General features: G+C 39.7%; 4 protein-coding genes across 4 annotated transcripts; 3 read left to right on the top strand and 1 right to left on the bottom strand.

Annotated features, from left to right (window-relative positions):
• Window positions 1-163: 163 nt before the first annotated feature.
• On the top strand, window positions 164-1,774 carry GCK72_002967 (uncharacterized protein; the record flags this gene model as incomplete). Its single annotated transcript, XM_053723721.1, has 3 exons — window positions 164-243; window positions 298-1,119; window positions 1,624-1,774. 3 exons carry the CDS (start codon window positions 164-166, stop codon window positions 1,772-1,774), a joined length of 1,053 nt encoding a protein of 350 aa, XP_053592366.1.
• Window positions 1,775-7,358: 5,584 nt separating this feature from the next.
• GCK72_002966 (uncharacterized protein) lies at window positions 7,359-7,846 on the top strand (the record flags this gene model as incomplete). Its single annotated transcript, XM_053723720.1, has 3 exons — window positions 7,359-7,367; window positions 7,512-7,617; window positions 7,662-7,846. The coding sequence occupies 3 exons, from the start codon at window positions 7,359-7,361 to the stop codon at window positions 7,844-7,846; spliced, it is 300 nt and encodes a 99-aa protein (XP_053592365.1).
• A 2,594-nt stretch (window positions 7,847-10,440) lies between these two features.
• Window positions 10,441-12,690, top strand: GCK72_002965 (uncharacterized protein; the record flags this gene model as incomplete). The annotated part of the gene is made up of 3 exons (XM_003095561.2): window positions 10,441-10,530; window positions 10,687-10,795; window positions 12,524-12,690. 3 exons carry the CDS (start codon window positions 10,441-10,443, stop codon window positions 12,688-12,690), a joined length of 366 nt encoding a protein of 121 aa, XP_003095609.2.
• A 612-nt stretch (window positions 12,691-13,302) lies between these two features.
• On the bottom strand, window positions 13,303-18,643 carry GCK72_002964 (uncharacterized protein; the record flags this gene model as incomplete). The annotated part of the gene is made up of 4 exons (XM_003095558.2): window positions 13,303-13,565; window positions 14,508-14,955; window positions 15,988-16,877; window positions 18,442-18,643. 4 exons carry the CDS (start codon window positions 18,641-18,643, stop codon window positions 13,303-13,305), a joined length of 1,803 nt encoding a protein of 600 aa, XP_003095606.2.
• Window positions 18,644-21,853: the final 3,210 nt, after the last annotated feature.

Here is a 21,853-nt window from a genome sequence, read left to right as displayed (position 1 = left end):
AGGCGGAGTGTGACTGAGTGAAAAGACATAAAGGGATTACCATCAGATGTGCAAATGAGCAGGTCTGCTAATCCAAGGACTGTTTGTTGTTCCCATAGAAGATTGCTATCAAGATGACTCTCTCTCTCTATTAATGCATTCATTCATCCCCCAGTGTCACCCAATGTCAACCGTCTTCCATCTCTTCTCTCTCCCCTATGTACCTCTCAAACAAGTTTTTGATAACTTTGGACCAACGGGGATGTAAGTATAATTTATTTTGTTATTATTTTTCACCATTGATTTCTTTTTTTCCAGATTCAACATTTCCATGACCTCTCGAAAATCAAAAAACATTGCAGTATCCTACAGGGGTCCTTCAAAAAATGTTCAGTTTGATTTGGGTTTTGGTGTTAAAGATCACGTAAAGTTTTTCGATGAAGAATATTTTGGCTTGCTGGTTCAAGTACTAGAGACATCAGAACTCCCGGAGAGGACATTGGCTACAGTGAGAATCGGAAACTTCGAGATAATTCCAGTGGAAATGGGGATGTTGTACCAGATGCCTTGCCTAAAAACATATTGGAAAGATCGAATGGTTGGGCTGTTTGAAATCGGGAAATATGTTAGAGAAGTGTTTAATCGAGATATCTACAAAGTGATGTTAGGAGATGAATACGCGGAAAATGACCATAGACGGGCGATCGATTGGGTGTTGGAGACACAGAAATCGATAGAAGAGATCTATTGCGAGTTTACACCGAGAACCGATGAAGACTTTGAGTATTTGTTAGAAAAGTTGGCACGACACGCAAGAGAATTCTCATTTGTTGTCAAACCATCGGATGGGTATTGTCCTGTGAAGATAACTCATTTCATGAATGATGACCTCTATCTGCAGCCTAGTTTTTGGATTAAGCTGGACCATTTATTGACAATGAACTGCAGAAGTATTCTATTGGCAGACTCAACGTTGACTTACAAGGATATCAATTTGTTTTTGAAACATTGGATGAGTGGAGGATGTTTTGAATTAAAAAATTTAGATATTCGTGTGGAACAATCGATTGATTACGAAACCACGTTAAATGGTACGGATTACACAAAGAGGGATAAGGAACTGAGAAGAGATTATGAGACGTGAGTGGAGTAGAAAATCTAACACAAGTAAAGTACTGACCATAAAGAATGCGACACTTGCAGTAGTTCAGTTGAAAAGAGTCAACTTTGTGAGTGTGACACGGTCTCTCTGATAGTCTCACAATATCGGTTTTTTATGTCATATACAGATCACAAGTAGAGCTCCATTTTTGTAGTTGACAACTTTTTTGTACAAGCACTCCCTAGCAAGTTACATATCGACAAAGTAATTTCTCGCAATTGTTGTCCTTTTTAGTGCTAAAAGGTCAGATTTTTGAAATGTTTACATTGACTGGCTGTAACTTCTTAAGATGTGCCCTGTACAAAAAAGTTGTCAACTACAAAAATGAAGCTCTACTTGTGATCTGTATAATCCACCAACAGTTAATATTGTGGGACTATCAGGGAGACCGTGACACACTCACAAAGTTGACCCTTTTTAACTGAAACTACATACAAGTGTCGCATTCTTTATGGCCAGTACTGTAATACTGTATTGTTTAGCGAAATGGACGACACTTATACTATCAAAGGGGGCTTTGATATCAAACGATCAATTGATGACGTCATGGCAACTGTTTTGGATGACGGCGCGAACTCTAAATTGTTCAGAATGCTCGTCTGGCCGGACTTTGCTGAAAATTCTTACTGTTAGACTTTCAAATCAATGCAACATTTGGAATGTTTGACTTGTTACAGTACTGGCCAGAAAGATATCATATTTTGCATTTTTCAGTTGAAAATACCCAACTTTAAGAGTGTGTCATGGTAAAACTAATTGTCCCACCAAATAACTTTTTATGTGATCGGGTAGACCAAAAATATAGCTTCATTTTTGTAGTTGACAACTTTTCTGTACAGACACTCCCTAGAGAGTTATGGTCATTTTAAGGGGAGAGCTCAAAAATCACTCTATTTTGCATTGAAATGGGTCGATTTCAGGGAGAAATTACTTCATCGATATGTAACTCTCTTGGGAGCGTTTGTACAGAAAAGGTATCAACTGCAAAAAAGGCAAAAAGTGCATTTTTTGGCCGGTACTGTATTCGTGTTGTTCATTGTTTGTGCTGTTAATTGTTTTTGTTTTGTTAATAAATAAAGTATCACGTATCAAGGTCTCTGCATCAAAGCTTTATTATACACCTATTCCCACAGTAGCAAAATAAGCAAAACACTAGATCATGCTCCACTCAGGGAATTTTAGGCAAGGGTTGCGCGCCTTGCCGGCATTTTGCCTCTATTTTCGGCGAATTGCCTTCACTTTGGGCAGGTTGCCCACTGGGCGAGGGTTGGGCAAGAGTTGGGCGAGGGTGAGGTGGAAGGAGTGGGATTGTGAGCGAGGATGGAGTGGGCAAGATGCCCAATTGTAGGGCAATACGCCCACTTTTTAAACATGCGCTCTACTGCACTCTGGAAATCATCAGATTTGCAGCCACGTTATTTATTATTTTTCTAATTTATTAGTTTTAAATACACTATTCTATCAAATGCATGTTATTAAAGTCCCGGAAAAGATGCGATTCGAGAGTAAAGGAGATATTCGTAAGTGAAATAGCTGATTGATCCACAATAAAATAATTTGAGACTTCAGAACACTGTTCGATGGAAATGAACTATTCTCTATTCGGATCTTCTAACGGCAGCTACTGATTTGACTGTCGGCACTTCGACTTTCTGATGCTAGCCACACGGATTCGACTCATTCAAGTAAGTGGTGTCTTATGGGGACGGCAGCTCATGATTCGACTTCCTCCTTTGCTAAACAGTCTCTTGCTAGTGTTATGATAAACAGCAAAATCTTTTCGAAGACGAGGATCACTGCTGCTACTAGCGAATTCTACTATTATAAATATCATTTCAGGTCCCTCGCCTTGTGATTATGAAACGTCGAAACACACTACTGCCCGCCGTACCCTCCACTACTCAGATAGAATTTGTTCCCGTCTAACCCTTTCTTCGATCACCAACTCTTCTCACATCCATATTTTTGATTTTGATTTTGTATTTTTGAACAAATTAATAAATGCTGATTGAATCCATAAATTTTCTTATGTTTTTTTACTAAAATTAACAGGGAGCGGCGAGAGGAGCAAGCGAAGCGCACGCTAGAAACAACATAAAATGGGCAATTCGCCCTCAATTTGGGCGGCCTTGCCGCCATCGTGGCGGCAAGCCTGCCCAATTGATGGGCAAATCGCCCAAAATTCCCTGAGCAGGGGGTACAATGCTCAAGGGGACAATGGGGACATTTACTCTTGGGGGTACATAGATGATGCTCAAGGAGACAAAGTCTCAAAGGGACACTAAGTTCTTGGACTTGGGGGGGGGGGGGGGTCACTAGTATATACTCAAGGGGACAATAAAAAATTTGTTATATCCGTGAGATATAGAAACCTGGCCTAGCACCCTACTTCACGTGCTCTGCTGTGGCTGGAATCAACAAGGAAGTAGCACACCATCGTTGCCAATCCCACCACAGCCCAGCTTTGCAATGTACCCATGGAGAAACAGTTTTGGATGCTCGGAGATGACCGGACGATACGTGTGGATTCCAAATTGTTACGAGTTAAGAATGATGAGTGGACCAGATGCCAATTGGAGAGAATTCCATCAGAATGACGTGGCACCCGTGGACTTTCGCTGTTAGAGGGAGAGATGTTATATCCGTGAGATATAGAAACCTGGCCTAGCACCCTAGTTCACGTGGGTAACAGTATATTTTCTCCCCCCATCGATGTCGGGAATTTCCCCCCACTGGAAGAGTAGGAAATTGCCCCCCCCCCCTTTCCTATTTCCTTTTTTTCATATTAGCGTAAAAGCACAAAATCAAAAAAGGTTTTATGACAACGTGAACTTATCCCTTGTTCTACTTTACTTTGCCTTCGCGCAATCTGAGGAAAGTTATTTCTCTTAAAATACCCAAAGCAATACGGACGCCGGTTTCACTCTGTCACTCGAAAATGGCCCCGTTTCTCGAATGTGGATGAATGAATGCTATGGAAATTGAATGCCGATGAGGTACAAATGCGTCCTACCGTAAGAACAATTGGGGGGGGGGAGGGGGGTAAACCTAGAGTCTAAAATCAGCCCCCGTGGGAGAGGGGGTGCGAATCTAGAGTCTATAATAGCTCCCCACCTAGCTGATCATCCCTAGAAGCTTGCTCTGCACGCACCCGCTTGCTCAGCACCCTGGAAGTAGTTTTTACCTTAAAACAGGAACACCCAGGAGCTTGCTTTAACTTAGAGTCGAGAATCAGCCCCCGTGAAAGAGTGGGAGGGAATCTAGATTCTATAATAGCCCCCCGCCTAGCTGATCACTTCTAGAAGCTTGCTCAGCACCCTGAAAGTAGTGATCACCTTAAAACAGGGATGCCCTGGTGCTTGCTTCAATCTAGAGTCTAGAATCAGCCCCCCTTGGGAGAGAGGGAATGAATCTAGATTCTATAATAGCCCCCCCCACTTGCTGATCATCCCTAGAAGCTTGCTCTGCACGCACCCGCTTGCTCAGCACCCTGGAAGTAGCGAATACTTTAAAACAGGAACACCCAGGAGCTTGCCTTAACTTAGAGTATAGAATCAGCCCCGTGGAGGGGGGGGGGGGGGGGGGGAATCTAGACAGATCTAGTGGGGGGAGATTGTAAACCGACTAGGGGGGCGAATGTTGAAGTATACCGAAGAGTTCGGAAAAGCCCCACATTTCAACTGGTGGGGGGACAAAATATACTGTTCGCAGTACACAATTTCCCCCCACTACCTCATCGTATGGAATTTACCCCCATCCAAAAATTAACATGGATTGGGGGGTGATTCCGACAGATGGGGGGCAACAATGGAGTGGGGGGGCGATTCCATACTTTTACCGCCAACTGCTCGATCGCACAAACGCAACAAAATTCTCAAGGGGACATCAGTTTTTATTCGAGGGGACAACAGTTTGTGCTCAAATGGGTAATGACAAAGCTAGAAACATTATCATCTCTTTTCAACCATTGAAAGGTGTATCATTACGTCAGCTATCTGAGCATGGAGAACGAGTTGACTTTATGTTAACTTCTTTTTTTCCCTTCTAGCTTTGCCATTACCTATTTGAAACTGATGTCCCCTTGAGTATAAACTGTTGTCCCCTTGCGAATTTTTTATTGTCCCCTTGAGTATATACTGATGTTGTTGAAAAAATGTTGTTGAAAAATGTGCTTTTTGCGTCGTCTCCGAATGCTTTTTTCATTTTGCTAACCACAGTTCCAACGTTTCTCATGATCTCCTCCCCGCTGTTTTTAGTGTGTTTCTGAGTTGTCAGTTTAGGAAATGTGGATGGATCGATATCATTAAGAGCTTTTCCGAGTCTCATAAACATCAGTTCTTCCTGAAATGTATTTGGTGTGATTCAAATTTCATTATTCCCTATCACATCTGTTAACCACATTAATCTATTTTCAGGTGGAACATCACATTGTCATTCTATCTCCGAAGTGGGAACCGGGTCACACTGTGATCCGGTGGAGCTTCGGTAGATTGAATCAGTGGCCACGTTTTGATGAAGAAGGAGGTCGGGGATACGACTAGGCTTCACTTGACAACCGAAGCTTTAATGGTCCGGAAGTGAAGAGTTGGATGCCAGAGTTGCATGGAAGTGATTTTTTCTAAAACGGAAGTCGGAAGTCGGAAGCAATTTTCCTTATCCGGAAGTCGGAAGTTGGAAGTCGGAAGTCGCAATTAGATTTCTTCCCAAATTTTCAAAAATTCCAACAGAAAAATCATAAAATTAGCGAAAATCAGTGAAAAATTAGTTTTTGGCTGAAAAAAGCCTGTTTTCTGTCCTTTTAGACCGTTTTTCCATGTGTTTCTGCAAAATTTATTCTTCCTAAACTCCACAGTTATGGAATGACGGAAGTCGGAAGTAAAATTCCTTGTCCGGAACTCGGAAGTCGGTAGTCGGAATTCGATGCAACTCTTTTGGATGCGTGTCTCCTTCAGAAATGAATTTTTCAAATTTTGTTCTTATTCTAACCCAATTCATCAATTTTTTCAGATAAATAAAAATAAAAATGCATGTTTTCTTGAATTCTACTGTGTTCATTTATTCATTTTTGACCCTTTCGGTGTTTTTTCACCTTTCTGCACAGTTTCTGTTAGATTATTGATTTCCGACATTTTTTCGATCGTTGTCGATTCTTTCCGAGCGATGGACGACTTTTCCGGTTGCTAAGTGAACTTTCTTGATCAAACTAGCTAAAACTAACAGTTTAATAAGCATTTTCTGTGTGTCATGTTCAATTGACCCATTCAAAAGTTCAATTTTTGTGATTTCCAATTTCCCTTATTGAAAGAATTCCGATTTCAAGACGAAAATTGAAAAAAACCCTTCATAATTCGAAGAGAAAAAAAAGATGTGAATCAAGAACTACAAGAAACAGTAAAAAAAACAATGCGAGTCTGACCCAAAACGATCTCAACGTGACATTTTCCTGTTCGAAGCAAAACGTTTTTTTCACTTTTCAGAGAAAACTAAAAATTTGGGTGAAACGAAAGTGTGTTCATTGAATTCTACGTACTCGATTACATAGGGGTAAAAAGTTTTCCTTCTGTTTTAGCGTTCAATGAAATTGAATAACTCCGCCCACGTTCATTGCGGTCCCTACCTATCCCCAACGGTTTTATTAGCCGAACATATTCATTACAACCGCGCCCCACCGCACACGATAGAGTATCGGCGAGAGACACAGAGTTTTCCTCGCACCGACAGATGTTTTAATCTATTCTCGCTCTTTTCATCACAATTTACTTAACTATGGAAATTAGTGAAAATAGATCAAAAACGGTGAAAATCTGTGTCGGCGCGAGAGAAAGCTAGCAAAAACGGAGCCAGTGGGCAAAACCGAACGGGGTTGTTTTTAACAGCGATCGCCGCTTTAGACCACTCAGCCATGCGGGCACAGTTGAGAGGTGGTTGCAACGTAAATGAGGAGAGACCAGCCGAAGGCGGGGATAGCCAGGCTGGTTGAAATTTCGGTCTCATTTGTCAAATACAGACTCGCAAAAAAGTTGACAATTTTTGATCTACCGATTCAATTTCTGAAGGAGACGACGGCCACAGGAATTTTCGTTTATCGTAGGTGCAGTAGGGTAATTTAGTTTTTTTTCACTTTCTGTCTCCGAATTTTTCAATTTTATGTAGCTTTTCATGTTTCAGAGCCCCCCCACTCTTCGAATTCCTCGCGCAACTGCAAATTCAACCTAAAATGTCGAAGGTTAAAAAATCATGAAGTTCTAACTTATTGACAGTGTTTTAATCTCATAGACCATTCGATGAGGAAGGGTATCCACTTTTTTCGGCGCCGACTACGTTGACGCCGCCAAAGAGTGTCAGAGGAACATCTCAGACTACTGTTCAGCGTGCTCCGCCAGCTAATGCAACTGGAGCTGAGTCAGTCAACAACACTGAACTGGCGAATATGCAACTTCGTCGAGAGTTGGTTAAATTAGAGTACTACGATCCAGGTAACATACTTTTTGTGTAATACATTAAAAATAGAGGTTTTCAGTCAGCAAAAGGAGAATTTTGAAGAAAGAGTTCGAAAGGTTCCACTGCTGCATGTGTAAATCGACGGCATTCAGTCACAATCGTCTGGTTGGCCATGTTTCTCGCTGCTTGTCAGATGGACAAAACTTTAAGGAGATGATGTTGAAATCGATGGAGTATACAATCCAAAAAAATTTCGGACAATAATTGCCTTTTATTATTATATTTATTTCTAACTCTGATAAATGCTTATTGTGCAAAACAACATGTTTATTCAGTAGAGGTTTTTGTGGTTTTAGATAGGTTTATTAGGTTAAGAATGAGGATGGGAAGAAGAAGTCAAGAATGGATACATAAATCATATTTATACTCGGATCTTCGATGGGCGGAGACTTCGGCTTCAGGACTGGAAGGGCATCATGTGAGACTGTAAGATGAGAGAGCATTTGAGGATCGGAGACGGTTATGAGGTGTGATGTGGATCAGAGTTGCATGGAATTCCGGCTTCCGACTTTCGACTTCCGGATACGGAATTTTACTTCCGACTTCCGTCATTCCATTATTGTGGAATTTCCGAAAAGTGAATTTCGAAAAAATGGTCTAAAAGGACAGAAAATAGGCTTTTCTTCAGCCAAAAACTAATTTTCCACTGATTTTCACGAATTTTAGGAATTTTTTATAGGAGTTTTTGAATCTTTGCGAAAAAATCTACTTCAGATTTCCGACTTCCGACTTCCAACTTCCTACTTCCGGGCGTTTTTTCACTTCCGACTTCCGTTTTAGAAAAAATCACTTCCGCGCAACTCTGGTCACCGGGTACAAAGTCCGGTGATATCTTGAAATACTTAAATGATTACGGTATCCCTTACAATTAGGAGATCAGTCTAGAATCTAAAAAGAAATTCGAAACAAATTTATTTCGATTTTGAAATGACAATATCAGATATAGAAGTGGTAAATGCCCGGAGAAGACTGAAGTTAATTATCCATTTTAAATTCGTCAATGGAAAAGTTGTTTGCGTTGGATTGTGATCTGGCGACGACGACGATTTTTTGAGTCCTGGCGTCACTCGACTAGTTGACTTGACCGTTATATCTTTCCCAAGTACCGTAAATACAGTATTATAACGGCATGCCGTTATATTTTTCAATTGCTTTGCGGCTTCAGAAACTCATTAGAATTAAACGGAAATTTTTTTCTTGGTCGTTCTATTTGCTGATCTAGAAGTTACTAATCACGCTGCTTCAAATTAGAACAAAGAAAAAACACCCTGATGATCAAATTCATGAATTCTAACTAGTATAGATGGGGTGCCGAAATAATACAGGTGCCGTTCTATTACAGGTGCCGTTATAATACAGTAATTACGATATCCTTCCACCAGATGGCGTCTCTACTCAAAACAAGTTTACAGAAGCTTCTGGAAGTCTCCTGAAAAAAATTTCGGACAAAAATGTTTTGTTCAATCTCGAGATGATTTTCGATTGATTCATTCGTATCTGTGCATGGGTATTCCCACCAATCTGTGCATGGGTGTTCCCACCAATAATATATGCATGACAACGTGGTTCTTTTATCGTTTTCCACCCTGCGTCTATGCCTCACCCCCATTTCATTGTTTTGTTCTGTGCGGTACTTTTATCGACAGTCGTTGTCTTTTTTAACCGTATTTTTGTTATCGCCGATTTCGAAACAATATTTTGTTATGTTTTCGGTAGAATTGATATGTTTTAAGACCTCCGCTAGCTATCGGTTCACCAACACTCGGTGTAAAAGGCGCATGCAATTTGTTCGGATGGGTCTCGTAGTTTAAAACATGAAACACTGTAGTTTTCAGCTTAGCAACACTGAAAAAGACTGCAGACTACGGTAAAACACATCCTCCGCTGCGAGACCCTTTCGAAAAACTCCATGCGTCTTTAACACCGGCTGATGAGTGTTGGTGAAAGTTATTAGTTCACTTATTTTGCAAGTTCATTATATTAACGAGCTTATTGTACTTTTCCACTTCAAACTACCCTATGTGGTCGTTGGAAACGTCTTTGATCTTGCGCGCTTTTCTGATAAACGCGACCATTAGGGTTACGGTAGGCTTTTGACACCGTGTCGAAGCTAATTTTCGGACTTTGGTTCATAAAATTCAAAACATTTTTGAATACAATAAGTTGGTGCACAGCAGAGTTGCATGGAATTCCGACTTCCGACTTCCGGGCATTTTTATCATTCCGACTTCCGACTTCCGACTTCCGTATAAGAAAAATCACTTCCGACTTCCGGATAAGGAATTTTACTTCCGATTTCCGACATTCCATAACTGTGGAATATTCGAAAAGTGCATTTCGCAGAAATACTTGAAAAAATGGTCTAAAAGGAGAGAAAATTGGCTTTTCTTCATCCAAAACCTAATTTTCCACTGATTTCCGCCAATTTTATGATCTTTTCTCTTGAAGTTTTTGAATATTTGCGAAAAAATCTAATTCTGACTTCCGACTTCCGGGCGTTTTTTCACTTCCGACTTCCGACTTCCGACTTCCGGATAAGAAATTTTCACTTCCATGCAACTCTGGTGCACAGGCGCCTTTTCTGTCTTCTCAATTACTCATCGTAAAAATGCAGTTTAACCGAGATGTCAGTGGCGCACGCGACGTTGCCTCCTTGAAATGCCCAAATCTCACCAAATAAAAATTACAGAATGCCCCCAATGACCCCACTGAAAAACGCTCTCATCGTCACATCCTACATACTGTCCACCATTTCTTTTTGCCTCTGTTTCGTCTCCGATCATTTCTATACCCTCACAATGAATGTAACCCTCTTCGCATTCTACTCCATTTTCGGATTCTTTGCCAGAAATGTCAGAGGATGCTTGCCTTGGCTTGCACTTGTAGAGGTACTGTACTTACACGCGTCTTACAACCGCGCTCCACCGAAATGCCCTTGAAAATGTATCTCTTTCTCTGAATCTCTCAATTTCGCACACAATTTTCTTCGGTTTCGGTAGAGCGCAGTTGTAAGCACTGCGTCGAATAAAATAATTCCTATCCAGGGTATGCTGTTCACCCTATTCGTCTCCATGGGAGCGACGTTAGTCATGGACAGAGAAGCTATTCGAATCGAGCAGTTTGAGGAGTTGGTGCTCTTTGGCAGTTTTATCGGTGAGACTAGTTTTCATACTTGCAAATCGGGAAGATCTATGGTTGTGACCTACTACGGGCCTTATGGGTATTTGTTAATGTTCCGTGGGCCCCTAGTAGGTCATGGATATACAGTACCGCTCAAAAGTGTATTAAGTTTTGCTTTTTCAGTTGAAAATGCCCAACTTTGAGGGTGTGTCATGGTGATAATGATTGCCCCATCAAGTAGATTACTAATAAATCATACAGATCAAAAGTAGAGCTTTATTTTTGTAGTTGACAACTTTTTTGTACGGACACTCCCTAGCAAGTTACGTATTGACATAGTAATTGTTCCCTCAGTGCAAAATATAGTGATTTTTGAGCTGTATACAGTCTCCCAGACTCCGAGTAAGAACTGCAAGGAAATTTTTGATCTACCCTCACGAAACGAAAAATTTGAGAAATTAGCAGGTCTAAAACTTTATTACGTTAATTTTTAGCGTAAAGCTCAAGGTCAGAAGTAAGAAAATTTCAGTTTCAGAATTATTCTGAGAGCATTATCCACCCATTCAATCCAAAAAATCCTGGTTTCAGATATTATTTCAGGCCGAAAAGGCAATTTTTCATTTTGATTTCGGAAAAATCTACGGGATTTGTTCATTTCTCAACATTATCCAATGAATAATAGCTCAAAACGTGCTCCGGAGATTTGTACACATTTCTGTAGGACGGTTTTTTAATTTGTTCATTAGTTTTCGAGAAAATAACAAAAAATTGAAAAAAATTCAGAATTTGATCGATTTCTCGAAAACTAATGAACAAATTGAAAAACCGTCCTACAGAAATGTGTACAAATCTCCGGAGCACGTTTTGAGCTATTATTCATTGGATAATGTTGAGAAATGAACAAATCCCGTAGATTTTTCCGAAATCAAAATGAAAAATTGCCTTTTCGGCCTGAAATAATATCTGAAACCAGGATTTTTTGGATTGAATGGGTGGATAATGCTCTCAGAATAATTCTGAAACTGAAATTTTCTTACTTCCGACCTTAAGCTTTACGCTAAAAATTAACGTAATAAAGTTTTAGACCTGCTAATTTCTCAAATTTTTCGTTTCATGATGGTAGATCAAAAATTTCCTTGCAGTTCTTACTCGGAGTCTGGGAGACTGTGCTGTACCATTAAAATGACCATAACTTTCTAGGGAATGTCCGTACAGAAAAGTTGTCAACTTCAAAAATGAAGCTCTATTTTTGATCTCTATGATTTATTTGTAATCTACTTGATAGGTCAGTCATAATTACTATGACACACTCTCAAAGTTGAACCTTTTCAACTGAAAAAACCAAAACTTAACATCTATATTTCAGTTTATTTTTCAGCTATTAATATTGACTTTTAGCGTTTTCAGTCAGCTATCATGACTTTTGCTCTAACTTTTGTTTGCTATAAACTTTACGATAGGCAATTTTGATCCAGAAGATTGCATGTCTTAACATATTAGCACGGCACGCTTCTTACAACCGCGCTCTACCGAAACCGAATAAAATTGTGTGCTAAATTGAGAGATTTAGAGAAAAAGAGGCATTTTTTCAAGGGTAGTTCGGTGGAGCGAAGTTGTAAGAACTGTGCTGAGATAATAACCTAGCCCCGAACGGGATTCAGATGGTTCTCATTGCAAAACTGAAATGAAATTCTCCCTGTGTGAGAGGCCCTTCTTTTCTTATAACGCAGTCATTTACATTTCATTGTCTTCGTTTTCCAGGTCTCATACTTCACATGACATTCTTCTGGTTCCATGGATACGACGATCGAGAAACCTATCCGGCAGTGACTGAAAGATACCATCCGCTTGTTCACTTCACACCAGCTGAGCCTTCTTCTGGCAGTCCAGAGATTATTCCGTGTTCTGAGATCGTCGGAGAACAGTGAATAGTCATTTATAATTTTGTATGTTTACCCTCAATAATTTATTAGTTCTTTTTTTGTAAACCTTTTCAAGCAATTGAACTTGGTTTCTTTTGGGTTTCTAGGCGACGGAAAGTTCTTCCATCCGTTCTCTACCGTAATCCTTATGGCCGCGTTCATCAACAGAAGCCATGGTCAAAGTTATTTCCGGTAAAACTGTTTTATCCCAGAAAAACAAAAAAATCGAAAAATAAAATAAAATTCAGTTGTCGGATCCTAGGCCACGCCTTATTTTTATACAGATCGAAAAATTGAAATTTGTCTATTTTAGCATTGGAGCGCGTTTACATAATTAATTTTTATTTGTTTCAGTTTTCAGAACTTCAAATTCAGTTATTTTATCATTGGAGCGCATTTCCATTCATGCAAATTTTAAACAATGGCAATTGTGATTAATTTTATCGTTGGAACGCATGAGCATATACTGAAAATTCAAAGCAAAAAAACGTTGTTTTAAAATGAACATGCATTTATACAGTATACGCGAATATTATGATCTACATGAAAAGAGAGAGACAAAAAATGGAAGCCCGTACAATCAATTATAACAATATTATCTATAACTTTTTCATAAAATTAAATTCGAAATTTCGCGGCGGCGGCTGAGTTGTGGGTTACTGTAGCGCCATTCGGTCGATTGAATGAAGACATTTGATAGAATTGTTGTGGATGATGGGGAAGTGGAATTCCATTTGATTCATATAATCCAGCCGAGTCAAGTGACTGTCGACTTCCCATTGATCCATTCATTCGTTGTTCGGCCACTGATGGGGCGGTGGGCGTGGCCGCCGTGATTTGGGATGAACGGCGCGCTGGTGGAGGTGGACGAGAGGCCGATGCTGAAAGTATGACAATATTGAGGTGGCCTAGAAATACAAAAAACTAGTCCCCCAAGCTCTTGGTGGCCTAGAAACCCAATTTTTGAAAAACTAGTCCCTAACTTAAAATTCACGATTTTCGACATTTTTTGATCTGATGATACCCGATTTTTCATTGAAAAAGTTTCAGAGACAAAAAAAGAATTAAACTATTGAAAATCAGGTTTTTCGAGTTGGTGGCCTAGAAACCCAAAATTCCAAAAACTAGTCCCCCATCAAAAATAGCTGCTTTTGACTGATTTTTCATCTAGAATCCCGTTACATTGCTTTTTCTACTGTTTTTGTCACTTTTGGTCGAAAATAAGTCAAAAATCGTTCGGTGGCCTAAAAACCCAAAACTAGTCCCCCATCAAAATTTGCGTTTTTAAACCAATTTTCGATTTAAAAACTGGTTTTTCGTTTATTTTCGGCAGGTTTCTATAATTTTACATTAAAAAAACCGCTTTTGCAGTTTATGGCCTAGAAACCCAAAACTAGTCCCCCAACTGAAAATTCTCATTTTTGATGAATTTTTGAAGAGAAAAGGTGTGCATAGTGGTTTCCAGATGCGTAGATATCAAATTTTGGATTAAAAAACTTCAAAATCAGTGTAAAATCATGTTTTTAGGCTTGATGGCCTAGAAACCCAAAACTAGTCCGCCAAACCGAAAATCCTCATTTCTACAAAATTTCGAGTAGAAAAATTGTTTATAGACGTTTCCGGACGCGTAGATCTCAAATTTTGAACCAAAAAATGTCGAAATCGACAAAAACATGTTTTTCGTTTTGGTGGCCTAGAAACCCAACACTAGTCCCCCATCAAAAATCGTGGTTTTTAACCAATTTTCGATTTAAAAACTGGTTTTTCGTCCATTTTTCGAGTTCAAAATCTCATTTCCACCATAAAAAGGTGTCAAAACTCACTAGTCCTCATTCGAACCGGTTGATTCATCATATTCTGTGTCTGAATAGGTGCATAATTCGAGTGAGTGCTTCCCAACGTGGAAATCGACGCTCGTTTCGTCGTTTGATCTACCATAGAGCCTACAGTACCCCCGTGTTGATAATCGCTGCTTTGAGACGCCCGTCTCTGAATCATTGAAGCCACGTGGCTCTGTGGTGACGTCTTCTGATTCTTCTTCGGATTCTCGTGAATGAAATATCTCGTCGTGTCATGGGCGGTACCGTAGTTCTCGAGATCACTCAAATGACCGAGTTGATCGATATCTCGACACGCTTCTGATATCAGAAAGGCCCCACTCGTTGACGTCGTCCCGGAACTTCCTGATGACATTTCTGCTGGTCCTGATGACGTGGCGGGTGTTGCCGGATGGTATACTGTAGGTGTTGTGCCGATCGAGGCAGATGTGTTCTGGAAAAGAGATAATATTGATTGATTGGGAAAAGATTCTCATTTTTCTAATAGAAAATCCATCAAAAACGAGAATTTTCAGTTGGGGGACTTCTTCATTCAGGCGAATTTCAACCAAAAATAACTTGGAGGCCTAGAAATCCAAATATAGCAAATTAGTCCCCCATCAAAAAGTGCTATTTTTCGAAGTTTACAGAATAAAAATCGTTTAAAAAGTTTTAGATGGGTGAGTCTCAAAATTTAGACCAAAAAAGCTTCAAAATCAATGAAAAACCAAATTTTTCGAGTTGATGGCCTAGAAACCCAAAACTAGTCCCCCAACTCAAAATTCTCATTTTTGATGGATTTCCGAGTAGAAAAATTGTGCATTGGGGTTTCCAGATGCGTAAATTTCAATTTTTGAGTAAAAAACACAGCAAAATCAATGAAAAACCAAATTTTTCGAGTTGATGGCCTAGAAACCCAAAACTAGTCCCCCAACTCAAAATTCTCATTTTTGATGGATTTCCGAGTAGAAAAATTGTGCATTGGGGTTTCCAGATGCGTAAATTTCAATTTTTGAGTAAAAAACACAGCAAAATCAATGAAAAACCAAATTTTTCGAGTTGATGGCCTAGAAACCCAAAACTAGTCCCCCAACTCAAAATTCTCATTTTTGATGGATTTCCGAGTAGAAAAATTGTGCATTGGGGTTTCCAGATGCCTAGATCTCAAATTTCTAGCAGAAAAACTACAAAATCGATGGAAAACCAAATTTGTCGAGTTGGTGGCCTAGAAACTCAAAAAAAACTAGTCCCTCAACTCAAAAATTTTCATTTTAGATGGATTTTCGAAGCGAAAAATTGTGGATATCGGTTCCCAAATGCGTGAATCTCGAAATTTGAGCCAAAAAGCTTCAAAATCGATGGAAATCCATGGTTTTAGACTTGATGGCCGAAAAACCCAAAACTAGTCCCCCATCATAAATTGCGGTTTTTAACCTTAATAGGTTTCAGGACGCGTAGATTTCCAATATTACCCTCAAAAACTCACAAAACTACTCTCAAACGATAAATTCTGCGGTCGCTGCATGGCACCTCCGTTCCTCTGACTGATATATTGTTGATAGGCGGGCGGGGGGTTCGAGTGTACTCCATTACTAATCGGCCGTGTTGGCTGGGGGTACTGTACCGCCATTTCAGTGATCGTGTTAGACGAGGATCCCCCGTTTCCCCCCAAAAGATTCAAATAATTAGTGGATCCGTCGGTATTAGGTGATGACATGGAAAAGTGTCCAATACTTTTCTCACTATTTCTTCGTTGTAACGGTGGTTTCGTCAGGATATTCTGATGGCGCCGCCCGTCTTCCGACGAGAAATTACTCGCCGGTGTGGTGGCGCGTGTCGACACATCTCTAATTGATCCCCACTCCCCCTCTTCACAACTCCCCCGCCACTTGCTCCCCGCTTGAGCCAAGCATTGTTTCCACGCCGAATCGGGTCCCTGTGCTATATCCCCCACTATCGACGCGACGAGACTCTCGGTATCCACGTGTTTGACAGTACTCTCGAGATTCTCGACGACTTGTCTCAAATGAGTCGCCTCGTCGAGCATAGACATTTGAGCATTTAGTACTGGCATTAGGGTTCCAATGAAAAATGAGAATTGAGTGCGTTGCTCGGTGAGCACTTTCGAGCAGATCTCTCGTTGCTCACTCATCGCTGTCACATCAGGGCGTTGTTTCCTCGAGCGGACCTTTTTGACGTGTTTTCCCGCGTGTTTATCCATTTCCAGACACCGAGATTTCCAGTAATTTCCACGTTGTTGTAGACTTATCGCCAATTCTTCACACAACGCATCGGCCCATGATCTCATTCGACTCTCGATTGCACGTTGTTTGATACAGACACGTGTCACACAGGCACCAACGTCTCGCGAGGCTCCTGAAAGTTAAGAAAACGATAAGTAATCGCGCTCTATTGAGAATCAAAGTTCTTGGGAATCGCTACAGTATCCAGATTCTCAGCGTGCGTTTTTTCAATATTTTTTGGGCAAAAAATGCCAAAATTACCATTTTTACCAATAGAGCGCAATTACAAACCCATTATATCCTTTTTACGTTTCGAATCCCTCTCGGGACGCTCCGGGAACAAAAAAAAACGATGAACGCTCTATTTAGAATCAAAGTTTTTGGGAATTCTTAGCTCGGCACAGTTCTTACAACTGCGCTTTACCGAAATCCCTTTTAAAAGTGTCTCATTTTCTCTGAGTCTCTCAATTTCGCACACAATTTCCTTCGGTTTCGGTAGAGCGCGGTTGTGAGAATTTTGTGGTAAAATGGGGACCGCTATAGTATCCCAGAGTTGCAATTCTTAGAGTTTTCAGTGTGTTTTTTGATGTTTTATACCAAACAAATGTCAAAAATAACAAATTTCAGCAATGAAGCGCATTTACACTCTGATTTTATCAATTTTACGTTCATAATCCATCAAAAACAAAAATTCGAATTATTTCATCATTAGAGCGCGTTTTTCAGATGAAAATGTTCTGAATTCGAATTCTGCGCGATTTTATCATTAGAGCACGGTTGCATAGCTTTTCAGACCTAAGAAACTGTCAGAATCTGCTGAATTCTCACGTTTTTGCTAAACTTAGCAGTAGAGCGCATTATCTCGCATGTAAAATTCAAAAAACCGACGAAAAATAGTGAAATGCGACGGTATTAGCAATAAAGCGCGATTCCATTTATGGGATTTTTTTTTAATTCACAATTAAAAAAAAAAGTCAGTTGCGATTAAATTATCGTTAGAGCGCATTATCATTTACTGTCAAATTTTAGCAACAGAGCGTATTTTCGATACTAAAAGTTTTCTCAATAGCCCACTTGTACACTCCATTTTTATTGAGCGCATTGACATTCACCAAAATATTCAGCGTTTTTTTTAATTTCTCAGAAGAGCGCACTTGCAAAGCCTTAATTTTCAAAAAAAATTCAATTTTGAAACTCGAAATTCTAAATTTTGCATTAGAGCGCATTTGCGTATACAAAATTAACTTCTTTTTTTTAATCGATAGAATTAGCATTAGAGCGCACTTTCTAACTTAAGAAATACAAAATTCGTCTAAACTATTAGCACGGTACGTTTCTTACAACAGAGCTATATAGAAACCGAAGAAAATAGTGTGCAAAATTGAGAGATTCAGAGAAAAAGAGACATTTTTCAAGGGCATTTCGGTGGAGCGCGGTTGTAAGAACTGTTCCGAGGTGATACTCAATTTCGATCAAATTTATCATTACAGCGCACATTCATAGAAAAATTTTTCGAAAAAAAATCGTCAGAATATTAAAAAAATTGCATTAGAGCGCACTTTCTGAATAGAATATGCAAAATTCATCTCGAATTCTTAAATTTCAATCAGATTCATCATTAGAGCGCGCTTTCACAAAGACAATTTTTGAAAAACTGTCAAATTTTTTCAATAAATTATCACCAGAGCGCACGTTACCTTTCAAATTATTAGCATTATCAGAAACTTGCTGCATCGCCTCAGTGAACGAAGAGAGACATTGAGCGGTCGCTCGGAGATGTGTCCCCAGTTTTTGTGCTTTCTGACTGAGTGATTCCCATCCCGGATACGTTTGTTTCATGTCATGGACAACACTCTGATATAGTGTTGTCAGCAGGTTGAACTCCGCGTCCGGGTCCATTCTGGAAAAGAAATATTGCGTTTTTTTGGAAAAAAAATTGAAAAAAAGGAAAAAAGTTTCTCAACAAAGCGAAAAAAAGATCCGAAATGCTCGTTTGATGAGACAAAGAGATAAAATTCACACAAAGCAGGAGAAAAAAAAAAGAAAAGTGAAGAAATAGTGTGGGATTTCGAGAGAGTGAGAGAGAGAAAAGGGGGATGGATTATGCAAATGTGACGAGGCGAGAATTGAGGGGGATTCTCATGGGAGAATGAGACTAATTAGAGGAAATACGCTCTATTGATAAATTGCTTTTTTTGTTGTTCGAAAATCGGGCTACATTTTTGTAGTTGACAACTTTTTGATGGCTAGAGTCTGGCGCGCCTCCGGCGCAAAAGTGTCCTGGAGTGCCTGCGGCGCTAGAATCGTCTGGGGCACCTTCGGCGCAAAAATGGCTAGTCGGAAGAGAGAAGGATCTTGTTGAAACATCTATCTTTAAAGGCGCATATCTAAAAAGTGGGCGGAGCTATCAAAAAACCAGCAATTACAAAATTGTAGGCCAAGACTAGCTCTACATTTTTGTAGTTGACAACTTTTTGATAGCTCCGCCCACTTTTGAGATATGCGTCTTTAGAGCTAGAAATTCAAATTCTCAGCAGTTTATCTTTAAAGGCGCATATCTCAAAAGTGGGCGGAGCTATCAAAAAGTTGTCAACTACGAAAATGTACCCCTGGTTTTGATCTACAAGATAAAATAAATTAAAAACAGAAAAATCTTAAAAAATGACCCCAAGCGGGATCAAACCCTGGTACCTATTCTCATAGAGGTGCACCTTGACAAATGACTCCTTGGCCGCCAAATTTTTGCTAAAAATGTGGTTCACGGCATGGAAAGTTAGGTTTTAATTAGTTTTTAACATCAGAAATGAAAGTTTCCGATCATTTTGATGTAAAAATCACATTTTGGCGTTTAAACTGACTAATTTAGGCAATTTCCAATTTTGAAGGCGCATATCTCAAAAATGGGCGGAGCTATCAAAAAGCGGTCAACTACAAAAATGTAGAGCTAGATTTGATCTACACGATGAGTACAAAGAAAAATAGTGAAAAATCCCCGAAAAAGAGCAAAAACAACGAAATTTGGACAGGGGACTAACTTTCTCAAAATTTGGATTTCTAGGCCACCAACTTATTTTTTCGAGATTATACTCATTTTAATGACCTTTTCAAACTGAATTCGAATTTTCCAGTCTCCTGGTCTAATTTTGTGATTTTAGGACAGATTTGACAGGGGGACTAGTTTTCCGAAATTAGGATTTCTAGTCCACCAACTTATTTTTTTGATATTATACTCAATTCAACGCTGTGAAAAAAAGGTTTAAATCTCTAAAAATCATTCACATAAAGCTACCAAAACTCTACATATTTGATTTCTCTCTCTCTCTTTTTTCTTTCCGCGCGAGTGCCGAACTACTCATAAAAGACACCGAGAAGCCGCTGCTGCAACACAGTAATACTTTTTTTTAACTTTCTGCATCATCACTACCAAAAAGTATCAAAAGAAGAAGACCGCCCGAGTGTTGTCATCACTTCTTCTTCTCAAATACAATATGATGTGTACAACAGAAATAAGAAAAAGAAGGAGAGAGAGAGAGAAGGAAAAGAACGAATGATAAACAAAAACCTTCTCCGCACCACCAAAAAGAACTGCCTAATACCTTTTGGTAAGCCGGTGTGCAGGTCGTGGAGAGAATCAACTAATTCTACGAGTAAATATAACCGTTTTGTTAGGAAAAAGGAGGAGGTTTAGTTAAGGAATCGAATAAGCAAATGCGCTCTAATCCGAATACAGAAAAATATCGATTTGGCACGAAATTTGTTTAAATTAGCTTAATTAGGGTTTTGATGTCTGAGACGCGTTTTCAGAAGATTTGGATAGCTGGGGCACCTTTGACGCGTTCTGAACCGGTACTTTCTGATAAAATGAATTCAGAACGCGCGTCTCAGGCACGCCAGACACATGAAATTCATCGTTTTAAAATCGCCAGTTCGCTAAAAACATCGCAATTCGGTTGAAAACTTGAAAGCGCGTCCAAGGTGCGCCAGACATACGAAATCTCAAATTTAAAAGTGAAAACGACGTAAAAAGATCAGAATTGTAGAGAAAACGCGCCGAAGACACGACAGAAACATAAAAATTAGCAAAATTCAGAGTCTAAACGCGCAAAGGTGCGCCAGCCGCATAAAAATTCGAATCTCAGAGTCAAAATGATGCCAAAAGACCCAAAATGCGCCAAAGGCACGCCAGCCACCTCAAATTTTGGTTTTAAAATGGTCAAAACGGGCGATTTTCTGTCAAAAATTGCGATTTTTCATTAGGAACATGCGTCACAGGCACGCCAGACATTACAAATCCGACGATTTTTACGAGAAAATAGGCAAAAATCGGCGGAATTGTAATGTCTGGCGTGCCTTTGACGCGTGTTCTTGATGAAAAATCGCAAAAAATAAAATTTTTTGAAAAAAAATCAGAAAAAAGCCATTTTAAAACCAAAATTTGAGGTTTCTGGCGCGTCTTTGACGCGTTTTTTGCTACAATTCCTCGATTTTTGCATATTTTTTCGTCAAAATCGGCGGAAAAAAAAGAGTGGGATGGGATGGACAAAAACTAGTGATAATCTCATGCAGAACCGTGACTATTTGCATAGGCTAGCCTCCGGAGGATGCCACCATGAGAGAGAGAGAGAGAGAGAGAGAGAGAGAGAGAGAGAGAGAGAGAGAGAGAAAGAGAGAGAGAGAGAGATATGTACAGTATTATATAAATAAAGGATAGTCGGTCATGTGACGGAGAAATCCAGGAAGAGAGCATCTTCACGCGGAAGAGGATTCACACTCGAGAGACGTGCAGAAATATCGGAAAAAAATTCCGTGGGGCTAGCGCACCTCGGACGCGTTTTCAACCAAAAATGTGATGTTTTAGCAAGATGGCGGTTTAAAAAAAGGTAGATTGTATGTGTCTGGCGTGCCTTCGACGTGTTTTTATTCCGAAATTCGGGAATTTTCGTTTCCTGGAGTGCCTTTGACGCGTGTTCCTAATATAATCGCAGGTTCTAAAGCCTTTTAAATCATTTTTGAGAGAGAATGCGCCTTCCCAAATTGTAGAATACAAACGCGTCAAAGTCACGCCAGAAACATGAAAATTAGCAAAATTCAGAGTCTAAGCGCGTCCAA

Source organism: Caenorhabditis remanei, chromosome I (assembly GCF_010183535.1).
Source record: "Caenorhabditis remanei strain PX506 chromosome I, whole genome shotgun sequence".
In the NCBI taxonomy this organism is placed as follows: Eukaryota; Metazoa; Nematoda; class Chromadorea; order Rhabditida; family Rhabditidae; genus Caenorhabditis; species Caenorhabditis remanei.
The sequence above is the reverse complement of the archived record's forward strand: the minus strand, read 5'-3'. Positions and strand labels throughout refer to the sequence as shown.